Consider the following 26,219-nt stretch of genomic DNA (forward strand, 5'->3'; position numbering starts at 1 on the left):
AGAGGTCTGGCCTGGCTCGATTCAAAGCCAAAACGTGCAATGAAAAGAGATATTTTCCCCCCCCTTTTCTCTTTATTTCTAAAGCAGGTTTTTAACTAGTGAAATTGTTGCTGACAAGGAGGGGATTTCAGTTTAAAAATTGCTTACAGATTTCAGGGAATTATTCTGCAGGAATTTCAAGGGGTTTTAAGATTTTTGCTGTGGCTTTTTATTGTTTTTTTGGCTGCAAGTTAGATGTAAAAAAAAATAATATGAATCCCTAATTTTTCCCCCCACTCTGTATTTTTTCCATTGGCTCAAACATCACCTTTTCCCCCTAGATTTGTTGGAACCAGCCCTCAAAGAGCTTGTGTAGCCCTTTGCCTGCTCTCACACAGTGTGGCACAGGGAACCGTGACCTCACCGGAGAAAAGCTTCCCCAAAATGACCCTAAAACTTGGTTTTAATCAAAAAAGGACTTTGGGGGGGTTTCCAAATAGCTTCAAACACCACCATGGGCCCATAGTGCTGCTGCCCTCCCTGTGCTGGTGCTTGGGCCAGGACACGTGTGGATGGAGGCACCAGGAATTCTTGCAAACACAGAAATTTCACTCGTTTAAAAAAAATTCCCAAAACCAACTAAACCCCAAATGCAAAATGCAACCAGGAAATGTTTCCTCACTCTTGTGTTTTTTTTTGGTTTTTTTTTTGTTTTTTTTTTTTTTTTTTTTTGGTTTTTTTTTTTGGTTTTTTTTTTTTTTGTCCGCAAAAAGACATAAATCAAATCTGGCCACTCTCCCAGGGCTGGTTTGTCGTGTTGGTGTTGGGGAATTTGGGGAAATTTTTGGAGTGGGAGGAATGGGGAGGAATATGGCCTTGACTCTTTGTTTGGAGTGAGTGAATCCCAGTTTGGTTTTTGTCTCCTCCCTGCAGACACAGCTGGCAGAGGGGGTCCTGCCACTGTCCCCATGTCAGCCCCTCGGCCCCTGCAGCTCCGTTTTGGGAGCAGGAGCACCCCAGTGACACAACCCCGGTGACATCCCCAGCACAGGGATGTGGCTCTGCACCACCACACCGAGCCCAGCAGCGCCCCAGTGCCAGGGGGGCTCCCCAAAATATTTGTGTGCCAAGGGGAGCAGCACCCAGGGGTGAGAGGAGGACAAAAATCCCCCCAAATACGGAGGGGAGGGCAGAGGAGCAGGGAAGCTTGGGGGAGCTGAAAGTGAAAGTGGCAGGCAGTGGGTACGGCGAGCACGGCGAGTGTTTTGGGGACCCAGCTGGCACCCTGTCCCCTGGGGGATTCAGTCCCCAGGAGCTGGGCCTGGCGAGGATAAAAGCAGCTGCTGGTGGTGTTTTGGAGCCCCAACAGAAGTGGGAAGGAATCCTGGGGGAATTTTAATCAGTTGCCAAAGCAAACAGAAGCGCGGGGAGGTAACGAGGTACCTGCTCCGCGCCGGATCCAGCACCTCCGGCTCAGCCCCCGCCCAGCCCCCTTCCCACGGTGCGTGCCTGGCCCGGCGCTCCAGGGCGATGCCAGGGCAAGCACCCGGCAGCAGCGATGGAAAACCACCCTGGCCCATTGCACCAGTTCCACACCAGGGCCAGGTGTGGGGTTCGCACTCCCAGCACAGCCCTGGAGCCCAGAGCTGGCCTCGGACCCTCCAGCGGCCCTTAGATGAGGCCTTTGCTGTGGTAGGAAATGGTTTCTCTGAGGATTTTGTTTGCCAGAGGAGAAAACTGGGCTGGAATTTGCAAGAAGAAAGTTTGAGGGGAACGGCAAAGAATTATTATATTAGTTTTCCAGAAGGAGCTTCCAATTGTGCCGGCACACAGCGACGTGTCCCGGAGCGACACAAACGGGCGGAATACCCAAAAGTGATATTAGGTGAAGGGTCCCTTTCCCAGGAAAAGTTTGGCAACTCGTAGACTCTGTTGCCAGCCTCTGTCTGCAGCTAAACCAATTACTGCAGACAAATTGGCATGGACGTTCGCCTCACTGAGCTCTCGGCCGCACAAAGGGCTTGCCTTCCCTCCTCGCCTTCCCTCCTCGCCTTCCCTCCTCGCCTTCCCTCCTCGCCTTCCCCTCCTCGCTTTCCCTCATTTTCCCTCCCTTTCCCCCTTCCCTGACACGATTTTACGAGAGAGGAAAATTACTCGGATGCTGAGCGTACTGTAAGTAATAAGGGCTTTGAAAATAGGCTCCTAATTAAAAATGATACCACTGCTCGTTTGTTTTTAAGCACATATTAAACTTTTTTCCCTTTCCTGCTGCATTCAAATGTTGGGGTTGCTGGCTTGGGTCTTTTTTTGTGAAAACTGGCTTTCCATGCCGTGATTCTGGTTTGATTTGATTCCCCCCTTCTGCCCCCCCTGGGGTCTGCTTCGAATTAACGAAAGCCAAATCCAAGAAGCTGGAAAGGGATATTATAGAATTTTCCATGTCCTTATTATTTTTTTTTATTAGCAGGACCAGGCAGCTCAGCAGAGCAGAATTTGTGATTGGGGGGGCTGCGTGAGGCACTGGTGGGGGGACAGCAGTCCCCACCTGCAGCTCAAGAACCTCAGGCTTGGGGGGCATGTGGCCCGAGTGTTTAGCACAGGGCATTGAGCTGCACCAGGAGATGCGATGTTCTGTCTGAACACGGGGTTTGCAGGGTCACTCCCCCTGCAGCACCCTAGGCTGGTGGCAGGGTGGCAGGGGACCCCCAGGCTGGTGGCAGGGGACCCCAGAGCTGGCGTGACAACCCACACCGTGGTGTCCTGGCATGCACCAGCCTGGGCACACGGAGCAGGCACCAAGGGATGCTGTAACATGCCAGGGGCTCCCTGGGGGATGTGGTGGCACTCAGGGATGTGGGTGCTGCTGGCTGTGAAAGTGCCCCAAGGCTGGGCATTGCCCCCAGGCAGGCGCCCAGCGCGCGGTGGGTGCTGTGAGACCCCATGGGGTCAGTGCCAGGGCCAGACACCCTCTGCAGGGTTGGGGGCCTTGGATAGCCCTGGGAAGAGGGTACAGGGGCTGTTTCGTGGTCCTGCTCCAGCCTTGGCTCACAAATCCCAAATGATCGCAGGGTCAGGGGCTGGGGGCATTAAGACAAACGCCTCACCTTGCCCACCGTGCCCCGTGCCAGGGCAAGGGAATTCGGTGGGGTTGCATTTGTTCCCCGCCTGTTTCGCACTCGGGGCGCTCAGAGCAGGGCCTGGAGAGTTAACACCAGCCCCGCCAGCTCTTGGCCGCCGGCACATGCTCTGCCCGGCCCTGAACCGCCGCCAGCTCCCGCTCCGGCAACAACAGCCCCCATTGTGTGCCAGGCGCCCTGCGCCAGCACCCAGCTGCCGCCCGGGCCGAGGGTGCAGCGCAGGCCACAAGTGGACTTTGTATCCCGGCTTTGGGCTGCTGGGTGGTGCTTTGCTGCTTGCTTTTTTTTTTTTTTTCTAATAGGAAGCGAGGAAAACAGGGCGTTCGGCTCCCGGCGTTTTGCCCAGCCGCTCTGCAGCGAGCTGGGAGGAAAATATTTTTTTAAAGACAATCGCTTGGCTCTTTTTTCCTTTTTTTTTTTTTTTTTTGCCTTTATTTTTCCTTTTTTTGGCCTTTCATTTTGCTTTTTTTGCCTTTCATTTTCCTTTTTTGCCTTTTTTTCCCTGCACTTTCCCCTCTTTTTTTTTTTCACTTTTCCTCCCTTTTATTCTGCCAGCTTTTTTGCTTTTTTTTCTCTTTCTTTCTTTCTTTCTTTCTTCTTTCTTTCTTTCTTTCTTTCTTTCTTTCTTTCTTTCTTTCTTTCTTTCTTTCTTTCTTTCTTTCTTTCTTTCTTTCTTTCTTTCTTTCTTTCTTTCTTTCTTTCTTTCTTTCTTTCTTTCTTTCTTTCTTTCTTTCTTTCTTTCTTTCTTTCTTTCTTTCTTTCTTTCTTTCTTTCTTTCTTTCTTTCTTTCTTTCTTTCTTTCTTTCCTGCTTTTTTCCTGGTTTCTTGGGTCCCTCCCTATGGTGGCCCCGGGTGCATCGCCTCCGAGGGGCTGTGTTTACCCAAGTGGCACCATGTTTGTCACCGGGGCTGGCTTGCTCCGGTGTCTAAATATGTGGTGGAGGCACGTGACAGCGGGAGCAAACATCCTCTGCTGGCTGCCAGCGTCGGGGCTGTTCCTTCTTCCGCAGGACTGGGGCTGAAGCCTCCCAGCTGCTGCACCCAAACGCTGCCCTGGGGCTCAGCCCAGCCCTTCAGCAGTTTTGGGGTGAAGAAGGGGATCTGTGCTCCCCACCCCAGGCTGCCTCGTGGAGCCCAAGGCAGGATCTCTCCCTGCTGTCCCATTCCCATGGAGCTGCAGGAGAAGCTCCTCGTCCCTTTGTGTTCCAAGAGGGGAAACTGAGGCACAGCTCCTTACTTGCAAGGGCAAATCAGACGCGTGGGGGAGGATTTTCCTGCTGGATCTTGAATCTTTTAAAATCAACATTTTGGGGCCTTTTGGGGTGAAAGCTGTTGCCGTGGCAAAGACGGGGTCTCGCACACCGCTCCTGCTCCCGTGGCACTTTGGACATGGGCAAACTCTGCGCAGGGAGCATCCCTGGCTGAGCAGGGGGGTGGAGGGGAAGGTGCCCAGCCCAGGTGTGCAGGAGGGCACTTGGCAGCACAGAGCCAGCAGGACCCCCGGGCTCTCACCGAAATGCCCGCGCTGGCACTCCCCACCTGCCCAGCCATCCTGGCAGTGCTCCCAGAGCGGGGAGGAGGGGGAAGGCAGTGCCACGGGCCAGGAAGCCGAGCCAAATCTCAGCCCAGTGATAATGTTGAACATTGATTTCTGTATTCCCCTTCCTCCGGCCTGGCAGGACTGTTGGATGTGTGGAGCCAACTGCTCCTGCAGCCGGAGCCTCCATCGTGGGGCATCCTGCATCCCTGTGTGCCCTGCATCCCAGCCAGCTCTGAGGCCAGACCTGCCAGGGGGAGCTTCAAGGCAGAAAGAGCCTCCAAATAAAGGGTATTTTGGAGGAATGGAGGAATGTTTCTGAATCCAGGGGGTTTTTGGCTGTGAGCAGGCCCTTCTGGGTGCTCTGCTGTGTCCAGCATGTGCCAAAATGAGTCTCGAATCCCAGCCCTGCCGTGGGCTCTGGATACCCCTGACACCCCAAACACCCCAACACCCCCTGAACCCCCCATGCTGTGCCTGTGTCTGACACTGAGACAGGAGCAGGGCTGTGGTGAGTGCAGTGCAATGCCTGGGCTCCAAAGTGTCTCACAAATGTGGGTTTCAGGTCACATCTCCAAACCCCTGCAGCCCGAACCTCCTGCACAGAGCATGGGTCTCTCCAGCCTGGTGCATCCCAGACCTGCCAAGGTTCTGGTGCAGGTGTCACCCCGCTCCTGCCCCATCCTTCCACCAGCCGTGGAGAGGCCACGGCAGCACTGGCACCCCACAGCAGCCCCGCAGCACCATAAACCCAGCTCCAGCCTTGGAACTGGGAAGTCTGTCTCGAAACCAGTCTGACTAGAATAACTGGGAAGGCAACTGTGGTTTCTTTTCAGGAAAAAAGAGATCTTGAAAAAGAACTGAAACTGTTTTCATTTGGACAAAAATATTCCTAGACATTTTTCCACATTTTGCCAGCAAGAAAGAGCATTTGCTTTTCATTTTTCAATGGAAACCCAGAGAAAAGTAATTGAAAATTATGTTTTCCCTGAGAAAGAAGAAAAAGGCAATTACTGTTAAAAATTCATTTTGGTAAAAACAAAGCAACTTGGTGAAAGAAAACCCTCCCCAAAGCAGGCCTGGCCTGTGCTGACACAGTTCCCCCTGAGCTCTCATCCTGCCGGGTGCCGCACGCCAGGGCTGGCCGATGGCCGCTGGTCACTCCGAGTCCCTCGTGTCCGGAATGGCCGGGAGCTGGGAATGGCCAGGAGCCAGGACTGGCCTGCCAGCAGGAATGGGACGCAGCAGGACACCCCCACCACGTCCCACCACGTCCCCACAGCCCGCCTGCATTTTGGAGTGGGGTGTGAAGCAAACATGAGACGACCTCAAACACTCAGTCCCATGGTGCTTTTTGGAATAGTGATAATTAAATTCAGACTTTTTTCCTTTCAAAATGCCCTGGAAAAATCCAATCACTTTGCAAATCAAAATAAGCATTTCCAATTAATCCTCTAACTTGAACCACATGGCTTTTAGGGAACGCGGTTGCACTCTGCTGAGACGCTATTTTTAAACCGGTGACGACTCCGGCGATGTTCCGAGCGTGCTGCAGACAGGCACGGCACGGCCCAGGCCGCCGGGGGCTGCGGAGGGAGCTCGGGGGCTTTTGTCCCCCTCGCTGTCCCCCAGGTGTGCAGGCAGTGCCCCGTGGCCAGGACGAGGGCAGGTGACAACTCTCGCTGCAGGGACACAGCTTGAGGCTCCCTGAGCTCTGCTTTCCTCCTCCAACGGTGGTGGCCACTGTGGCAGAGGGGACAGACAGCCACAACCTCTTGCTCCCTCCAGCCGAGGGGTCCCAGCAGCAGCACTTCCACGTTCCTCCCCTGGCTGGGGGCTGAGGCTGCACAAACTCGTCACAGGCTGCTTGGGCACCGGGGCTGTGCCAGGGACAAGGGTGGTTGGGGGTGTGAGGACAGCGCCCATGTCACAGACAGAGCATGAGGACATTAAAGTGTCCCCCCAGACTCCTTCCTGGATTACTGCAGAGACTGCCAGCGGAAAAAAGCCTCACTTGCAAGGCCACTATACCTGGCACCACTCCCAGTTGTGCCAGTGGGAAGAACTGGTGGCATACTGGGTCACCTTCCCCTCTGACACCTCTTTTGTCCCTATAGACAGGAGCTTTGAGCCCATGGTAGACAAAGGTACCCAGGTGAGGGATGGGGCCAGCTCCTGCCTGCCGGTCCCTGTCCCTGCCCCACTCCAGCAGTGGCATTTCCAGGGCCCCTCCATGGTGGTGCCAAGGCAGTGCTGAGCGGTGCCAGCTGCCACCCGCCGGGCCTGGGGGGTTATTTTTAGCCCTGGCTGGGGATTTGGGTGCTAAGCAGCCGGCACCTCACAAGCTGATTTGAGCACTAAGCTGAAAAGCTGGGGACGTGGCCAAGGCAGGCAGGGATGCGGCCCTGGCCCCCACCTGCCCCCGGTGCTGGGGAAAGGGGAGCCGAGCCCTCTGGGGAGGGGGCGATGGGTGAGCTTGAGGAGCTGTGGGCTGATACCCCCATCCTGCTGCCTGTGCCTGTCACCCCCGGTGCCCAGGGGTGCCAGGGGCAGTGACGTGGGGGGAATGGGGCTGTTGGATCCCCTCCAGGCTGTGGGGGCTGGCGCTGGGAAATGCCGCCGTGGGCTGGGCGAGGCGGGAGCAGGCCCCAGCCAAAGTCAACTCAGCCACCGACATTCCCAGGCTCCATGTGCTGACGGACGCCCCAGTGCCCGGGGCCAGGGCAAACGGGGTGCTATCCACCCCCCCAAATCCTCCCCTTCCTCACACGTGTGCTCCTGCACGTGTTTTTCCTCTGGGACTGTTTTGGGAGCAGCCAGGAGCCTGCAGCATCCCCTTTCCTCAGAGGCTGAGGCTGTGGCGGGGCCAGGGTTGGGTTTGGCACTGCTTTGGGCACAGAGCCAGCACCTGGAGCTGGAGCCATGGAGATGCTTGGGGCCTGGTTCATCCCACTGTGGGGATACTGGGAGCACCCACATCATCTGTGCAGGGAAAAATTAGGGTGCTGAGCTGCTCTGGGAGCTGTGGCAGGGTAAGACACTGGAGTGCTGAGAGTGCCCTTGGCCTCAGCCCAAAACTTCTCGCTTTGCCCCCTAACCAGCTCCTTGTCACCTTCATCACCTCCTGCCCGTTCCTTGTCCCCCATGCTGGGATCCCCAGGAAGGGGCCATTCCCCTGGGGACACCAGCACTGTGACATGCTGTGGGTGGCTCATCACAGCAGGTGGATGGCAGGAGGGCTGACCTCAGCCTGTCCCCCCGTTGTCCCTCACCAGATCCAGGGTGGTGCCCGCTGCTCGCAGAGCCCGCAGCCTCCCTGCCGTGCCAGCTGGCTGCCAGCCCTGCCTGGCACCGGGGCCTGCCCGCTCCTGCCCGCACATGCCAGCGGCAGAGCCGGGCCCAGCCCCGGTGCTCAGCACCTGTGCCAAGGAGCGCAGCCTGACCCTGCCGGCACCGCACGTCACGCTTGGCTCTCGCGCTGTGACGGGCTCGCTCCCCGCACAGGGCTTGTGGCACCCGGCACCCGCCGTGCCTGGCATGGGCAGCGTGGATCCAGCCGGCTCTGCTCCCCCTCCCGAGGGAGCCGCGGCATCTCCGGCTGCGCCCGGGCTGGTGGGTGTTTGGCAGACGGGCGTGGAGGCGGCTCTCGGCACTGAACCTGTGCCAAGCAGGCGGCTCCGAAATGCTGCTGGTGCCAGCGGGGCATGGCTGGACCCCAGCGGTGGCTGGGGCTCCCGGGGGAGCTGATGGGGGTGAGAGCGGGGAGCAGCCCCAGCCCTGGGGGAGAAGGGCCCTTCCCTGGTTCTGCCAGGCAGGGTTAGGGGGGCTCTGCGGGAGGAAGGAGGCGGCGGCGTGCGGCGTCCGGCCCTGCCGTGTGGGTTTCCCAAGCTGCTCGCCGTTCATTTTGGAGCTTATTAAGAGCTGGGGTTTGTCAATAAGGCACCATATAAAGCACATTGTTGTCTCTTAGCAACCTTAACTAGTTTAAGAAGAATTTTGTTTGGTTTTTTTTTTTTTTTTGAATATAGAAGAAATCACCAGGAAACGGCTGCGCCAGCCGGGTTCATCCGGGAGCACCCGCTCTTCCCGCACGAGTCAGCGGCACAGCACAATGGCTTGGCCGCTGCTCCAGTCCCAGCTCCCGGCGAGCAGGGCCTGCTCCCAGTTACAGAATGGGAGTGCAGGGAGCACTGGGAGGCTGCTGGGGGAAGGACACAGATCCAGGACTGGCGATGCTGGTGACAGGGAGATCACTGGACTCTGCCAGACTCCATCTGGGCAGCCTGCAGGAATGGGGGGAAGGGTGTGGAGAGTGTGGAGCGACCCCATAACTGGTTTGAGGACAGGAGGGAGCCTAGGCCATGGCCCATAATTTCCTGTGTCCCCAGTCCTGGCCCTACACAGGAGCTGATGGGGTGCCATGGCCAAGGGCACCAGGTAAGGTGGCAGAACCACAGGTCCCCACTCCTGCCAGACTGGGACAAGAATGGGTGGAGGCAAGGCTCCCACCACATCCCTGCCTGTGCTGGACTGGGATAACTGGGCCCCAGCCTCTCACTCTGCGTGGTGCTGGAGCTGGTTAATGGCAAACGGCGCCTGGGAGCATTAACCCAGGAGGAGGGGTGGGAAGAGGGGGGTACAAACAGGCGCTGAGGGTGAATCTGCAACCGCAGGAAGTCAGTTATTAATTCGAGGGAGACGTTTTGCCCCTTGATTTACTGTCACCAGGCCTTTATGTAACGGCAGGACAATGGTGGGTGATGCTGTGGGGAGGGGGTGGATGAGGCAGGGTGCAGTCCAGCACCCCCAAGTGCTCCCTTCTGCTGCTTCCTGAGCCCCCCCATGTGAAGGGAGAAGGGGATCAGGGTGGGAGCCCATCGGTTCAGTGTGCCACTGTGTGCCAGGGGAACATGGGGGACCCCGAGAGAGTCCCGTGCCTTCCCCATGGGACTTCCTCCTCCCCACCCCCCAGTTGTCAGGCTGGGCCCCAGCGGGCTGTTGACATGGCTGGGGCCTCGTGTCCTCATGTCACCTCCTGGGTCGGGGGACAGGAGCTGGCAGAGCAGCTGCCTCCTGCGTGGTGCTAGTGTGCAAACACGGGGGTGTTTGTGCACGGATGCACTCGCACATGTGGATGGAGGCGCACGTGTGGCCACGTGGGCACGTGCACATGCCTGTGCGTGTGCAGATGCGTGTGCACACGTAGGTGTGCTAGCACGCCTGTTCAGGTGTGTGTGCACTGCTGTCCTCTCAGCAGAGACGTGCTGAGGAGCACGCGTGCACACGCGGCGGGGACAAGGGACATGCAGGGTGTGGGACCCACGGCAGCCCTGTGGCAGCACTGAGCGCCAGGGGACACGGCAGGCCTGTGGCAGAGGCCACGCGGCGTGTCAGAACCCCAGGGCTCTGTGGCGGGGGGACACGTGGGGTTCCAGGGGACATAGCAGCCCTCGGTGCCGGCTGGCCCGGGCGGGAGAGGGCTGGGGGATGCAACACTCCCCTGCCTTCAATTGGCTGAGCGATAAATAAATAAAAGGGAATTAAATAAATAGAGGCGAGTCGGTTTATATAATCGCTGGTACAGTTTGTCCTGAACCTCTGCACGGATTAGAGAGCTGGCACCGGCCGTGGGTCATTAGCAGCTGGGCTGAGCCCCCCCAGCGCGACTGCCCTGGCCCCAGCCCCGCCCGCGGCCCCCAGCCTTGCCCCCTATTTACCTATGCGGGTACTTTTTAACGAGAAACCTTGGGAAGGGCTGTGCATGTGTGTGCATGTGTGAGCTCTGCAAATGTGCACAGAAGGGCACATGGCTGTGTGCGGGCACCTGCCTGTGCCCAGGTGTGCCAGAGCAGGTTGTTGTGTGTGCAAGGAGCTGTGCGTGTGCCTGTGTCTGCTCTGTGTGCGTGTGTGCGGGCGTGCACAGGAGTGTGTGCATGCACGTGTGTTTCCAAGTTAGTGTGCATGGGGGCCAGCACACACATGTGCCTCTGCACGTGGTGTGCATGTGCAGACGTGTGTGTGTGGGCACCTCACACCTCTGTGTACAAGCACGTGTGGTTTTTCCCCCTCTGCTCAGGAAAGCACCTTTCTCCCACAGCTCCAGTTTCTCCTGGGTGCTGGGGTGTTCCCGCAAAACCATTTGGGTTCTTCCCTGCCTTTCAGAGCAGCACCTGGGAGGTGCTGGGGTGTGTGGGGAGCCCCCTCAGAAAGTGTGGCACCCAGGGCAGGAGGCATCAGTGTGCCCCAGGACACACTGGGTGCCAGCTGGCCAGGGTGCCCATCTCCCCCTGCCCCTCCCCAAACACCCCCACACGCCTCCGGGCCCACCGTCACCCACAAACCTCGACTCCCCTCCTCAGCTGCCCCAAATTCTCTGAGTGGGCCACGGCAGAGCGTCCCATGGCAGGGATGGGCAGCGGGAACCCCCGATATCCCCGTGCTCATCCCGAACTGTCCCTGCAGTGGCCCGCGGGGTGCCCCGAGCCTCACGCTGCCGCCCGGTGCCGGTGCCCGAGGCTGAGTATGCCCGTGACGTGTCTATGCCCGTGCCCGTGTCTTTGCCAGTGCCAGTGCCGCTGCTGGTGCCGGTGCCAGTGTTCGTTCCACTGACCGCGCCCATTCCCATGCCAGTGCCCGTTCCTGTGCCCGTTCCCGTGCCTGAGCCCGTGCCGTTGCCATGCCAGTGCTGGTGCAGATGCCCGTGTCCGTGCCCATTCCCATTCCCGTGCCCGTTCCCGTTCCCGTGCCCGTTCCCGTGCCCGTTCCCGTTCCCGTTCCCGTTCCCGTGCCCGTGCCCGTTCCCGTGCCCGTTGCCGTGCGCGCTCTGCTGCTGCCATCTAGTGCCCACGCGCGGCGAGTCCCCGCAGGGCGCCTACCGCCCGTGGCCTTCCCCGCCCGGGCAGTGCCTCGGCCCTGGAGAAGCCACCTGTACCCTGGGGACACCTTGGTGCCCTCTCTGGGGGGTGCCGGTGGGCTGGACCCCGTGGCTTTGGACCCTGAGGTGGTGGCGGGCCCTTGGCTCTGCGGGATGGGGGCAGCATTCCCCTGGAAGCTGGGAGAAAGCCAGCAGAACCACGGAAAGAGCTCAGTGGCACAGGTTGCTGCAACGGCACTTGGATGTGCCACCACACCTTCCCCGCAGCCACCCCCATCTCACCGGGCGCGGGCTGTGCTGGAGGGGTGCACAATCCTGGTTTTACCCACCAGTGACCATCGTGGTGCTCTTTGTCCCTGGAAGGGACAGGGCCACGGAGGGGCCACGGGTGGCACCAACCCCCGGCAGCACCAGCCACTTCGCTGCCACTGCAGCTGTGAGTGCCTGACAGAGCCATTCCATGCAGGATGATGGAGAGCAGCTCTCCTGCCTCTCTCCCGCCTCTCTCCTGCCTCTCTCCCGAGCTCCCTGAGATGGATGGATGGACGCCTCGCCCTGCGCTCAATACCTGCTGACTCAGGGGCTTGTGCGGCAGCACTGACGGATCAAGCTCTGCATGGCTGCCGGGGCTCGGCAGTGAATCGGCTATGCCGGAGCTAACCGAGCCCTCTGTGCAGATGCTGGCCCTGCCCAGCGAGGAGGGGGTGATCGATGGGGTGACAGCAGAGGTTCAGGCTCCTTGGGGCTTTGCTCAGGGACGTCTCGGCAGGAGATGCCGCAGAGGTATTTTTAGCCACGTAATTCATAGCTACCTCCAGCCTGATTAATTTTTTTCTCCCTTGGTCAATCCATCACACACTCTGCCCCAGCCATGGATGTGTGCTGGGAGCTGGGCGTGCTGGGAGGGGCTGAGGCAAAACCTGGACACTAGGTCCATTTCAGAAAGCTTCATTTGATTCTGTTTGCAACGGAGTAAAACAAAGCACCTGTAGGAGGGACCCCAAATGCTGAGGAAACTCCTGTCTCAGGTTTCCCCCAGCAGGCCAGAGTGGGTGCAGTGGTGAACACCTGTGAGGCAAAATTGTCTGGGACTGTGTGCTGACCTGGACCAGCTCCTGGGGTGCTCCAGCCTTTCCCAGCACACTTTCCCAGCCATAGATGGCAAAATGGGAGCTGTGAGAGGCTGCAGAATCCCACATCTGTTGTCTCTGGTGAAAGCATTTCCACTTAGGCCTGATTCAGCAAAACTGAGTTTTCCCAATTGCTGCTGCACCCAGGATGAGGACACACAGTCCTGCGGGCTGCTGGCATCTCCCAGGGGCGCAGGCACAGAAGGTGGATCAGGCAGCTGATGTGCTTGTCCCCTCGTTGGGAAATGTGAGCTTAGGGAGCTCAAAGGACAGTTCTGATTTGGGCTTTAGGCTCCCCTTTGTGCTGGCACCCACCCCTCTTCTGCACCCTCACAAACTCTGTGAGTGGCATGGCACCAGCTGCCCGGGAGGGACCCAGCATTTGTGGGTGCACTGCAGGGCACGCAGCAATGGGGTCACCCTGACACCCCACAGAGGCCCTGGGCTCCTGCCAGTCCCTCTTCCGGCCGGCCGAGCGTCACCCACCGCCCCCGTGTCCTGGCGCGACCCAGCGTCCCTGCGCCAGCGCGGGGCTGCGGGGGCTGCCTCAAAGGAACAATTTTCTTGCTCTGAAGCCCCGGCTCTGTTCAGCGTCAGGCAGGGCAGTGGGATGCTGGGGCAGCGTGGGTGCTCCTGAAGGAAGGGGCACCGCGCTCCCGCTGGGCACGGGTGCTGCCAGTGCCCCCCACCTCCAGCCCTTTGATTCTGGCCCAGCCTCTTGCCCTGGAAACTGCAGCTGCCCACGGCAGGGTCGTGCAGGGCAGGATCTGATCTCCTGTCCCTGTGCTCTGTGCCTGAGCCACAGCAGAGCTGGCATGATGCCAGGCACCATCCCTGTATGAGGAGGGGGACACCCCAGTGTCCCCAGGACTTGGCTCTGGCTGGGTTTTTGGGGTTCCTGCAAGCCTGAGGGCAGTGGCTCGTGCTTCCTAGCAGGAATCTGCTCAGCCTGTTCCCAGTTATCCTGTCCTTGGAGATCCATGGGGTCCCTTGCAAAGGGTGATGGGTTCCTGGGAGCTTGGGGACTGCATCCCCTGGCTGAAGATTTTGCTGTGAAGCTGCAGAGAGGTTCTGCTTCCCAAAAGCAGTCTGGGCTTGTGCCCAAAGCAGTCTTAAATCCACTTTAAGGCAATTCACAGCCCCTGCAGGGGAGCAGGTGCTGGGGGATGGACAGACTGACAGACACCCAGGCCCCCTTGCTGGTGCCGTCTCAAGGACAGGAGCTGAAGGGATTGGACAGGGCTGGCAGAGGTGGGATGGGCTCACATCAGCAGACAGCTTCATTGCCAAGAAGGGAGATGCTGTTTCTTGCCAGCAGCAAAGATTTCTCCAAAACCATGTGAGTAAAGCAGCTGGAGTGAGCTGGGGCAAGGACACTTAGGTTGGGACCCAGGGCAAGGCTGGGATCAGTGGAAAACAATAGAAATCCAACCCCCTGGAACAGCGAGATGACCACTGAGCACACATGGGTCAGGGGTTCCACCCCACCCCTCCCTCCCTGCCTTGGTCCCAGCCAGGGCCGTGGCACAACCTTCCTGTCCTTGGCCCCAAGTCTCTCTTTTGCCCACAATCAGCTTCCGCCCTCCAAAATCAATCAGCCAAGGGGTGCCCCTGCACCCTTGACCCGGCTGTCCTCACTCACCATCCACCAGGTCTTGGCCCTCACGTCGTAGCAGAGCTGCCACCTCACTGAGCCCCCGGCCGCCGGTGCCGCTGCCCCGCCTGCCGCCTCCATCCCCACCGGCTACTCCGGGAGGCGGCTGGCATGATGCCCTGCTCCCGGTGCCATCACAGATACTTTTTCCTCTCCAAAAGCACCCAGGGCAGCTCCCAGCCCTGGGAAAAAGCAGCTGGATGGAGGCGAGGAATAATCCCAGTTCGGGAGTTCCTGGGCTGCCCCCGGGGAGGCGGGTCGGCTGCTCTGGGTGGGCTGGTGGGTGGTCACTGCCGGGCAGAGGCTGTGCCAGCGGCTGGACGCGCCACAGGGACAGCACCTACGTCAACGGGACAGAAGGACTTTGGTGGGCGGAACAGCAAAGGGACGTGCTGGGCAGGGTTTGGGAGTTGCTTTGGCTTTGTCTGCCCAGGGAAGGGGCTGCTGCAGGTACCACCTACAGCCCGCCAGCCTCTGCTCCAGTGACCCTGACATGTCACTATGTGGGTGATGGGCTCCCATGTCACCTGTTCCAGAGCTGTCCCGTGTCCCCCAACACACATGTGCTCACATGGGGGCACCCTCCTTCTCCTTCTCCTTCTCCTTCTCCTTCTCCTTCTCCTTCTCCTTCTCCTTCTCCTTCTCCTTCTCCTTCTCCTTCTCCTTCTCCTTCTCCTTCTCCTTCTCCTTCTCCTTCTCCTTCTCCTTCTCCTTCTCCTTCTCCTTCCCTTTCTCCTTCTCCCCTCTAGCTCTGTAGAAACTCAGGGATGAAAAGGGGATGTGTGGGAGTCTCACCTGAGGATCTGGGGGAGCTGGACACCAGCAGAGCTGTGGGGGGTGATCTCTGCTCCCAGTGTGAGGGCAGGATCTGGTCACTGGGGATTGCTGGCCCTGTCGCTCCGGTCCCAGCATGACCCGGCCCAAGGAGGTCAGAGGTGCCTCAGGGGTGACATCCTTCTGGCCCCACTGTTCCCACGTGCTCTGTGGGGTTCCACAAAGGACCCCAGTGGGGGTCACATCTGTCCCCTTCCCTCTGAGACTGCTCCCTGCTCCCCACCCAGGGATGAGCCATCCTGGATTTTGGGCTTTGCCACAGGGAATCCTGACCCCTGTGAGTGCTAGGTGCTCTCAGTTGTCCGTGTCACCATGTCCATTTAGCATTCCTTCGCCCAGTAATTGTGATTTAATTTGGAGTTTGGGGGTTGTAGGCTGACACCCGCCCCCCCCCATGCATGGCTGAACAGCTGCCTCTGGCTTTGTTATTCTCAGGGACAATCAGATCCTTCCCAGTGCTGCCTACTGGGACAAACTGGTCCCTGCTGGGTGCCCAGCCTTCCCCCTATGCCCCCTCTGCCCCCTGTGCCCCCTGCCCTCCCACCTGCTGCTTGCAGACTTTCCAACCCCAGGGTTTTGCTGCAGGGATTGATAAAGTTTTTGAGGAAGTTTGGGTTTTTGGGTTTTTTTTGCTTTTAAGGCCCAGGAGCCAGAGGAGAAGCTGAGTTTATGCTGAGCTGGAGATTTGATGACATTTGGGGTTATTAAGACAAGAAGCTTTGGGGATGGAGCCATGCTGCTACCTGGGGCCCAGGGTGCTTGGGCACCACCACAGGCACAGTGCCGAAGGATTTTGGGATGGGTGGGGTGGCTGTGTGGGAAGGGAAGCAGCACCAGGGGCAGGTTGCAGCAATTCAGCTTGTGGAAATAATTAATTTTGAGGCATGGAGATTACTTCCTGATTTACTTTTTTTTTTTTTTTCCTAAACACTATTTTTTAAATCCTTAATTTTGATCAAAAGCCAGACCTTTTCTTGGGAAAAGAACTCTGGAGCTTCTCATGAACACTTTCCTTTCCAGTGAGACTTTTTTCATCCAAACAAGGGTTTGGGGCAGAAAATAAACCCAAAGTTGAGCTATGATTGCAGCTCAGAGCTGGGTACCAAGGCAGGAGGGTGGCATTGGGCAGCAGTGGGCACTGGGGAGGGGTGGGTCAGACAGATTGAGCTGAATGATGAAAATCTTCGTGTTTGGAATCTTCCAGAATTGCTGTTTGGCTTGGAAAAGGTGGCTTTAAAGTGGTGGGTGATAATGTGAATATGTGTGTGTGTGCACAAGCAGGCAAGCATGAGTGTGACAGGACTATGTGTGTGACATGAGTGTGGGTGACAGGAGTGTGTGACAGGAGTGTGTGACAGGAGTGTGTGTGTGACAGGAGTGTGTGTGTGTGACAGGAGTGTGTGTGACAGGAGTGTGTGTGTGTGACAGGAGTGTGTGTGTGACAGGAGTGTGTGACAGGAATGTGTGACAGGAGTGTGTGTGTGACATGAGTGTGTGACAGGAGTGTGTGTGTGACAGGAGTGTGTGTGTGACAGGAGTGTGTGACAGGAATGTGTGACAGGAGTGTGTGTGTGACATGAGTGTGTGACAGGAGTGTGTGTGTGACAGGAGTGTGTGTGTGACAGGAGTGTGTGTGTGTGACAGGAGTGTGTGTGTGACAGGAGTGTGTGTGTGTGACAGGAGTGTGTGTGACAGGAGTGTGTGTGTGACAGGAGTGTGTGACAGGAATGTGTGACAGGAGTGTGTGTGTGACAGGAGTGTGTGTGACAGGAGTGTGTGTGTGACAGGAGTGTGTGTGTGTGACAGGAGTGTGTGTGTGACAGGAGTGTGTGTGTGTGACAGGAGTGTGTGTGACAGGAGTGTGTGTGTGACGACTGTGTTTGGTGTGTGACAGGAGTGTGTGTGTCTGTGCCACACGTGTGCCAGCACGCGGGCGCTGCGCTGACGCTGAGCGGAGCAGACACGTCCCGCTAGAGGCAGCTCCACTGCCCCAGGGCTGGCAGGGAGGAGATGCCGTGAGATGGCACCAAAAATACATCGAGAGGCCTTGGTGGGAAGAGCCCCTGGCACGTGGCTGGCTGTGGTGAAGGGCTCTGGGGGTGTCTGGGGGGGCCCCGAAGCTCCTGCCAGGATGGTGGCCGTGGGGGGGGAGTGCTGTGGAAATGCCATGCCAGAGCTGGGGGTTGCACACACTCCTGGTCCATCCCCAGGGGCATCACCTGGACCTGGTGGGGGTCTGGAAGTGCTTTGACAGGCAATGGGGGGCAGAAGGGGGTGAAAGCCCCCCAGAGTGAGGGGTGGGAGGGAGGGGGGTGGCCTCAGTGCTGACACCCACCCTGGCATGGGCCCACTCTGCCATTCCTGGGGCAGGGCTGTTGGGAAGCAGAGAGCCAGGAGAATGCATGTGCTGGGGAAGGGGCTGGTGCTGAGCCAGCTGCTCCAGCCTGAGGCCCTGGGGGCTTGCCTTGGCATCTCAGCACTGCCCAGGGTGATGCTGCCTCCTCTGGCTCATCACTGGTGTGACGCCCAGCTCTCTATGCCTCAGTTTCCCTGGCAGGAAGGGCTGTGCCCACTGCTGCCCACCGTACCAGTTCCTGGGCCGTCCCTGCAGTATCCCCCAGGGCCTTGTCCCTGGAGGAGGGAGGGACCCGGCAGTGGGGCTGTTCACAGCTGGGCCTCCCTGCTGCCCAAACTGGGTCACCTTGCCTGGGCTGTCACCTCACAGGGCTGTGTGTGCACATGTGGGGGTAACGGGGGGTGTGCAGGTGTGTGAGGGCACACATGGATGTCCAGCTGCCATCTCTCCTGCCACCAGTGGCTCCAGTACTGTGCTGTCAATGGGCTGACCCACCCCAGGCCTGGGGCTGTTCTGGGAGGGTCAGGCCCTGCTGCTCGTTTGGGACCACTCATTAGTGGTGACAGACCAGTGTGAGGGTCAGGCCAGGGCACTCACTCCCACAGGTACCCTTGTGTGCACATCTTCCCTTGCTGTTCTGTGCCTCAGTTTCCCTTGGCATCTCTTTTCCCCCTGGTTTTCCTGATGCCACTTTCTGCTGGTCCCTGCAAGATGCAATGATCCCATGGGAGTAACATGGTGACACCTTTGCTTGTGCCACAGAGCCACCAGGATCAGCAGGATGGCAGCGTGAGCCCATCATCTGGCTCCACGGCAAGAGGAAGCAGACAGGGACAGGATGGAGCCCTGTCTGAGCTCATGTCCCCAGTGATGGAGGTGGAGGTCTCTGCTTTACTCTCATGTGGGACCCCTTCCATGAGGGCCAGCATCTGGAGCTGGGTGCTGGTCCCTGTCTGGGACCACAGCAGCTTCTGCAGCCCCTGAGCTGGGATCACTGCCCACATCTGAGCATTTCTTTGGGATGTCACATTTGGTGGCCCAGAGGAGAGGGGGGACAACAATGGGGGGTGACAACGACAGTGTGCCCGCACCTGCTCAGACCCATCTCTGAACATGTCCAGCACGGCCCCGGGGGAGCATGCCGGGGTGGGGTAAATTCTGCACCCCAAAACCACCCCCCCTTTAAGGCTGTGCAGGCAGGACACAGCTCCCCCCACCCCAGCCAGACGACCCCACCCTCCCAGGGAAAGGAGGCACCACAGCCCCCCAAGGCTGTACGAGCCAGCCAGACGCACCCCCCGAACAGCACCGTCCCCCCCTTCGGGCAGGATCCCCCGCCCGTTCCGCGGGGCGCTGCGGCTGTGCCGGGCGGTGCGGCTGTGCCGTGCTGTGCCGTGCCGGTGTGCCGGGCGGTGCGGGTGTGCCGTGCCGGTGTGCCAGACGGTGACGGTGTGCCGTGCCGTGCCGTGCCGTGCCGGTGTGCCGGGCGGTGCCGTGCCGTGCCGTGCCGTGCGGTGCCGGTGTGCCGGGCGGTGCCGGTGTGCCGGGCGGTGCCGTGCGGTGCCGGTGTGCCGTGCCGTGCCGTGCCGTGCCGTGACGTGCGGTGCCAGTGTCGTGCCGTGCCGGTGTGCCGTGCGGTGCCGGTGTGCCGTGCGGTGCCGGTGTGCCGGGCGGTGCCGGTGTGCCGGGCGGTGCCGTGCCGTGCGGTGCCGGTGTGCCGGGCGGTGCCGGTGTGCCGTGCCGTGCCGTGCGGTGCCGGTGTGCCGGGCGGTGCCGGTGTGCCGTGCGGTGCCGGTGTGCCGGGCGGTGCCGTGCCGTGCCGTGCCGTGCGGTGCCGGTGTGCCGGGCGGTGCCGGTGTGCCGGGCGGTGCCGGTGTGCCGTGCGGTGCCGGTGTGCCGGGCGGTGCCGTGCCGTGCCCCCCCCCGGGCCCCCAGACCCGCCTGGGCCCCGGCGCCGGGCGGGGCTCGGGGGCGGCGCCGCGCGGGCGGGGGCGGCGGTGACGTCAGGCGCTGTCCGCGGTGCTGAGGGAAGATGGCGGCGCGCTAGAGCCGGGCGGCGGCCAGGGCCCCCCGCGCCCCCCGCGGCCCCCGGCACCCACACCGGCGCCATGTCGCTGCTCTGCGTCGGAGGTACCGGGGCACGGGGCACGGGGCACGGGACGGGCGGGGGGCGCGTCCCGCAGCCCCTCTGTGCTCGGGGCGGAGAGGGGGGGAGCGCGGGGCTGGCGGGGCTGAGGGGAGTGTGGGCAGGAGGGGGGCGGTGAGGGGCGGGGGGGTCGTGGGAACGGCTCCATTCACGAGCGCCCGGCGCGTGGATTTATGAATGAACCGGCGGGGGCGCGCGCGCGGCGCGGGAGCCGGGAGTGGGGGAGGGGCGGGGGTGTGGGCGCGCCCTGCCCGCACAGGGATCCCCCGGAACCCCCCGGGATCCCCCCGAACGCTGGTCCTGACCCCAAAACCCCGCCGGGAGCGACAGGGCTCCCTCCGCGCCTCCCCCCGCCCCATGGGGACGGGACTCCCCCCGGAACCCTCCCTGGCTCCCCCCCCGCGGCTCCCGTCCCGCTGTGGGAAGGGGGCTCCCCCCGGAACAGCTCCTGGGCTTCCCTCATAACCTCCCAGCGCCGTGGGGCGGGAGCTGCCCCCATAACTTCCCACCGCCGGGGAGGGAGGGGGCTCTCCTATAAAACCCCCCTGGGCTCCCTCCGTGGCCCTGCCCCGCCGTGGGGAGGGGGCTCCCCCCTCGCCGCCCACCCCAGCCTCTCCAGCTCGCCGCCCCCTCGGAGCCCCCTTCTTCCCATCCCGCCCCCTTCACGTCTCTTCTCACACCCCCCTCAAGCGCAGACCTCCATGTGCTCAGCCCCCGGACACCCCTGCCCGTACACCCCCCCTGCCACCATCGCATCTCTCCCCCTATACCCCCCTCCCCAACCCCCCCAGGACCCCACCCCTCACGCCTATCCTCAGGCACCCCCATCCTGCAGACATAGCCCTCTCCATTCCCAAACACCCCCTCATAAAAAACACCCCATATGTGCCCACAACACCCCACATCGATCCCCAACCCCCCAATTACACCCTGAAGCACCCCCGACCCCTAAAATCCCTCCAGTCTCAAAATCATCCGTCCCTATCTATGTATCTCTACATTCCCACTCCCCCGAACAGACCCCATGCACCCCAAATCCCACACTCTCTCCACTTCCCTCTGTGAACCCCTAAATACTCCCCTCAAATTACAGCCCGAGCCCCAGCCCCACCTCCTGCAGCCCCCTATGCCCCTGCAGGTGTTGCCCGACCTGGCAAGGGGGATGCTGGTGGGGGTCAGGGCAGATGGGGGGGTCAGGGTAGGAGCCTGGGGGTCTGGTGCTGGTGTGTGCCCAGTGAGGGAATCTGGTGCTGGTCACCCCATACTGGGATGAGCTGATGGGAGTGCTCAGGCAGGAGATCCCTGCATCCAGCACATTGATCCCTGCCCAACTCGGTGCCCAAATGAGTCCTGCAGGCTTGGCCTCAGCCTTGCTGGTCAGTCTGGGTTGAATGCTCAGTAATGGGGGGACAGAAGTCGGGAGGGGGTCCCTTTACCCTCTTCTCAAGGCCCTATGACATCCTGATGGGGACAGGGTAGCACTCGTGTGTCTTGGGGTCATAGATGGAGGTGGCAGGGTGACAGCTGGGACAAGGTGGGGCATAGAGTGCCTGGGATTCCCCCACCCCAGGCGAAATCTGGAGGAAAATGGGTCTGTCTTGGTGCTGCCTGATATTGTCAGGATGGGGGCTGTGCCCCCACCGCCACCTGACATGTCCTTGAGGTTCTGTCACAGCCCCCTCTCTGGTGGCAGTGCCACAGCTGGCATGCCCCTGTGTGCCCCCCCGAGCCAGCCCCAGATTTCGGTACTCTCCTCTGGCAGAAGGGCGCCTCTTTACTGCCACTTAAAGGACTGTCACATGTGGTGACACCGTCGATGGCGCTGGGGGTGGCTGCTGAGAAACAGCTCCGAGTGGGTTGGGGCTTCCCCCAGCGCCCTGTCACCACTCGTTGGTCACGCTTCTCATGCTATTTTTGGGGGTCCCGGGGGTGGGGGTGCCACCCCAAAGCCTCCCCCAGGCTTTCCCTGCCCCGCCTGGGGGGCTTTGTGCCAGGGGCTGTCCCTGTGTGACAGGCACTGGAGTGACCTGGGAGTGTGGGGTGAGTGGGGACAGGAGGGGGTGTCTGGAGTGGCGGGACGCAGACGGACAGATGGACAGGCGGGCGGATGGGCATCTGGAGAGACAGATGGAGAGACGGAGGGACAGATGGATGAAGGGGACGGGAGACATGATCACGGAGGCTGAGGGGTGGGCGGGTGGACTGACAGGGAGAGGAAGGACAGAGGGGTGGATGGAAGGACAGATGGGTGGGTGGACGGATGGAAGGATGGATGGAGGGGTGCATGGAGGGTTGGACAGAGGGTTGGATGAAGGACAGAGGGGATGGGGGATAGACACAGGGATGGGTGTGTGGTGGACAGATAGTGGGGTGGGCAGGCAGAGGCATGGGTGGGCGAACAGAGAGGGGAGTGCACAGAGAGACAGGTAAATGGATGAACAGAGGGATGGACACACAGGAGATAGACAAATGGTGGGTGGTGGGGTGAATGGGTGGACTCAGGCGAGTGGATGGATAGACAGAAGGATGGGTGAGTGGAGAGACAGAAGGATGGGTGAGACAGGCCAATGGATGGAGAGACAGAAGGATGGGTGAGTGGAGAGACAGGAAAATGGACAGAGGCGTGGGTGGATGGATAGAGTGGTGGGAGAATAGATGGACAGCAAAATGGGTGGCGGATGGATGGGTGGATGGCTGGAGGGATGGGTGGGTGCAGGGAAGGGTAAATGGACAAGACAGCAGGATGGATGTACAGAGGGATGTGTGGACAGGCAGAGAAGTGGACAGACAGACAGGCCTGTTGGGGCATGCCAACAGCCCAGCCCAGTTTTCATGCCATTCCCAGTCCAATCTCTGCCAGCTGCCTCCTGCCTCAATTTCCCCAACTGGTCAACATCCCCTGAGAGGAGCCAGATCACCCCAGCCTGGGAAGATCCCAGCTTGTTGATGTTACATGTGTGTCACACTGTCCTCAGCTCCTTGCCTGGGGCCTCAGGTTGAATTTAGCCCCAGGGTGGCACCCGAGGTCTCGCCACCCTTGTGCCAGCTTTGGGGACCCTTTGATGGATGGGAGGGCATCACATCCCGCAGATGGTGACAGCAGGACTTCTCCCTGGCAGGAGATGACAGCCAGGAAAGCCACGTGTTCCCTGGGTAATTGTTTGTTCCTGTCAGCTCGGGTATTTTTGGAGCTTTTCCTTCCTCTGCTCTCCCGTTCCTTTTTGGAAGCAGCAGCTGGTGAAGAGTAGTGGGTGCCCCTGGGCCCGGGGGAAGGGAGATCCCTGTCAGCCACAGGCAGGTTCTGGCTCCAAATGCTCCATTAGAATAGAATAATATCAATTTATAATCTGTATAATATAATGTATAAATACATTATATTTAATTTACATAATTATTACACACAGTGGTGCCAGTCATCCCCAGACAGCTCCCAGGCTCCCAGTCTGGTGTCACTCGAGGATCTTTGGGATCCCGGAGCCTTGTGCCAACCCCCCAAGTGTGAATTCCCCATCTCTGAGTGAAGCTGCAGCTCCTGGAGCCCTGTGATTCCCTGGGAACATGGCTGCCAGTGACGTGGCTGGTGACCTTCCTTCGGGCAAAAAGCCACCCAACGTGTCACCCTTTCGGTGGCACAGGGCAGGCAGCCGAGTCAAAGGGTCCCCGGTTGTTTTCTGAGGCGATGATTTCCCTTGCCTCAGTTTCCCCGAGGTTTCTGGTGGCCTCCTCCCAGCCCTGCCAGGCACGTGGTGCTGGCGGCAGCCTCACGTCCCTTCCAGCGCTGGTGGCGGGTGATAAGCGGCTGGCGAGTGGCACGTCTCCGAAATCAAATTACCTTTGATGTCGCCAGGGCTATTTTCATCCCTGCTCGGTCACGTTGGTCCTGCACCCGCTGGCACCCGCGTCATTTAAGCGTTCTCCGGGTGCTGTGTCATTCCCTCCCCGCCTGGTCCCCTCCCGACAGCCCCGAGGACACCCTGGCCCCACCGGCACTGGCAGCGTCGGTACCTGGCTGTGCTCGGCTCCTTTTGCCCCCCACCACTGCAGCCAAAAGCTGGGGACCGACCCCCACCCAGCGGGGTAAAGCTGGGGGGTGTCAGCCAGAACTGGGGGAGCCTTCCCATGGAGCTGAGCAGGATCAGAGGGCTCCCTGCACCCCTCAGTGGGAAGGATGGGAACCAGCCCCACAGTGCCCCCATGGGGGAGACAGGGCTGGGATGCAATGGGGGTGTTTTGGGGCTGTATAGGATTTTGGGGGGGGGGCATCTCCGCCACCCCTGGGGCTGTTTTGGGTCAGGGAGGGTTACAAGCCCCTTACCCACCCGGTTTTCCTGTGGTTTGGGTTTCCTCTTCCAGTGGTTTGGGAGAGCCTTAACCCTGGTCCTGCTGGGCTGGTACCACCCAGAAGGGACTCGAGTGGGGAACAGCATCCCCCAGACCACAGAATTTCCTCTGGATATGGATGCTAACATCATCTGTTTCTCCAAATAAATCCCAAATCAAAAGTGTGGGGTGAGGGGGGGGTAACACCCCCTCAACAGAGGAAAGCTGGTCATTTGGGGTTGCAAGCTGTCCCAGAGTAGCAGGTTTTTTGGGGGAGCATTTTCTCCTCATTGATGCCCACCTCCAACTCATATCTGATCCCTCACCCTCACTTGGCATGGGGGATCCCAGCACTTTTCCCTCCTGGCAGCTGGGGGGACATGGGGGTCAACCAGGACTGGGGTCCTCCCACCACCTTGGCACCCTGGTGGGGATCCCCAGCCTTTCCCCAAGGTCTCAGCCTGATTTTCTTCCCTCCCTTTGTCCCTGCAGTTAAAAAGGCCAAGTATGATGGGCCCCAAGGTAAGTGAGACCCCACCTGCCTGCCCACCTGAGGGGAGAGGGTGGGGGGCTCTTGGGCTGGTTGGATGTGGCAGAATCAGAGGAGGGGCTGGGGAAGGGGGTCGAGGGGACCCTTAGCTCTGGAGGCACTATTTGGCAAGTTGGGGACACACACACACAAATGGGGGTGCCCTGGATGGAGCGGGGGGCTCACATCCTGCCAGCCCTGGCAGATGTAGGATCCCTCCTGGGACTGGGGTGCTGAGGGAAGTGTGTGTGGAGGTGGCAGGGGGTGGTGTCGGGGAGTAGGGACACACTGAGGGTCACTTCGCCCTCTGCTTGTTCCCACAGAGAAGTTTAACACCTACGTGACCCTGAAGGTGCAAAATGTCAAGAGCACAACCATCGCAGTGCGGGGCAACTTGCCCTCCTGGGAGCAGGACTTCATGTTGTGAGTGTCCAGGGGTCCCCTGAGCTCCCCCATCCCTGCTGCTCCCCCCCACAAATAACACAGGGAGTCCCCCACTGTCCTGACCCCAGACCTGAGGGGCTCACCTGAGTCCTGGGCCCAAGGGGACAGGTAGAAGGTGGGGTGGTCCCAGGAGGCTGCTGAGACCTGAGAGGGGGTTAACTTCATGGCAGTAACCTGATACCTTTCCTGTCCCCAGTGAGATCAATCGGCTGGACTTGGGCCTGACTGTGGAGGTGTGGAACAAGGGACTCATCTGGGACACCATGGTGGGCACGGTGTGGATCCCCCTCCGGACCATCAGGCAGTCCAATGAGGTAGGGAGGCAGGCACAGGCTGAACCCCAAGCGACATGTGCCACCCCCAGCTGTCCTTTGGGCCAGGCAGAGCCTTCCCCATCCTGCCTGGGGCCACACCCTGTGTGCTGGGGTTGTGGGGAAACAAAATGGGGGTCTGGGAGCTTTCCATTTCTACCTGACAGGAGGGCCCTGGGGAATGGCTCACACTGGACTCCCAGGTCATCATGACCGACAATGAGATTTCAGGCACCAAGGATCCGACTTTCCACCGCATCCTCCTCGACACGCGCTTTGAGCTGCCGCTGGGTGGGTGCCCCATCCCTGGCCCCCAGGCCCAGGCTGTGTCTTTCCTCGCCCTCAGCCCCAGGGGTGCTCATGAGCTTTGGAGCTGAGGCTGATGTCTGACCCTGTGGCCCCAAAAGCTTGAGGGCTGTTCTGGGGGAGGTCTGTGCACCAATTGGGGTCTTTGCCTTTGCAGATATCCCTGAGGAGGAAGCCAGGTACTGGGCCAAGAAACTGGAGCAGCTCAACGCGATGCGGGACCAGGATGATGTGAGTGCTGCCAGGCCTGGGGTGAGGGGGCAGGGGCAGTGCTGCCAGCAGGAGCCCTCACCAGCCCCTCTCTCTCCAGTATGCCTTCCAGGAGGAGCAGGAAAAGCCTCTGCCTGTGCATGGCTCACAGTGCTGTAAGTGCTGCCCTGTCCCTGCCCCACTGTGGGACCCCCACACCCTCCTTTCTCCCCACTCCCACACCGAGGAATTTTAAGGGGTGGGCTCCACATCTGCTTTGGGGCATTGGACCCCAACCCAAGTGGGGTTCAACTTCACTCCATACCCGGTCCCCATCTCCATTCCTGTTGTCCTTCCTGTGTTTGCCAGTGTTTCTCTGCTGTCTCCCAGCTCCACAGTGGCTGAGCCTTCCTGTGGGTGGAGGGGAGCAGGGCGTAGGAGCTATGGGGCTGATGAGGATAGTTCCTCTGGGG

General features: G+C 59.9%; 1 protein-coding gene across 6 annotated transcripts in view; it reads left to right on the plus strand.

The window, feature by feature from the left end:
• The first annotated feature begins 19,523 nt into the window (after nt 1-19,523).
• UNC13A (unc-13 homolog A) overlaps nt 19,524-26,219 on the plus strand; it is a 37,551-nt gene continuing 30,855 nt past the window's right edge. For 5 of the 6 annotated variants that reach the window (XM_053999341.1, XM_053999344.1, XM_053999340.1 and 2 more), the window contains exons 1-7: nt 22,739-22,800; nt 24,460-24,489; nt 24,820-24,919; nt 25,137-25,254; nt 25,419-25,542; nt 25,715-25,788; nt 25,868-25,922. In XM_053999341.1, the coding sequence (XP_053855316.1) occupies nt 22,770-22,800; nt 24,460-24,489; nt 24,820-24,919; nt 25,137-25,254; nt 25,419-25,542; nt 25,715-25,788; nt 25,868-25,922 (532 nt within the window). In that variant the 5' untranslated portion in view covers nt 22,739-22,769. Of the gene's footprint in view, nt 19,632-22,738; nt 22,801-24,459; nt 24,490-24,819; nt 24,920-25,136; nt 25,255-25,418; nt 25,543-25,714; nt 25,789-25,867; nt 25,923-26,219 lie in introns of those variants that run through there. The other variant, XM_053999345.1, reaches the window with a different exon arrangement.

This window comes from Vidua macroura, chromosome 26 (genome assembly GCF_024509145.1).
Source record: "Vidua macroura isolate BioBank_ID:100142 chromosome 26, ASM2450914v1, whole genome shotgun sequence".
Taxonomy (NCBI): domain Eukaryota; kingdom Metazoa; phylum Chordata; class Aves; order Passeriformes; family Viduidae; genus Vidua; species Vidua macroura.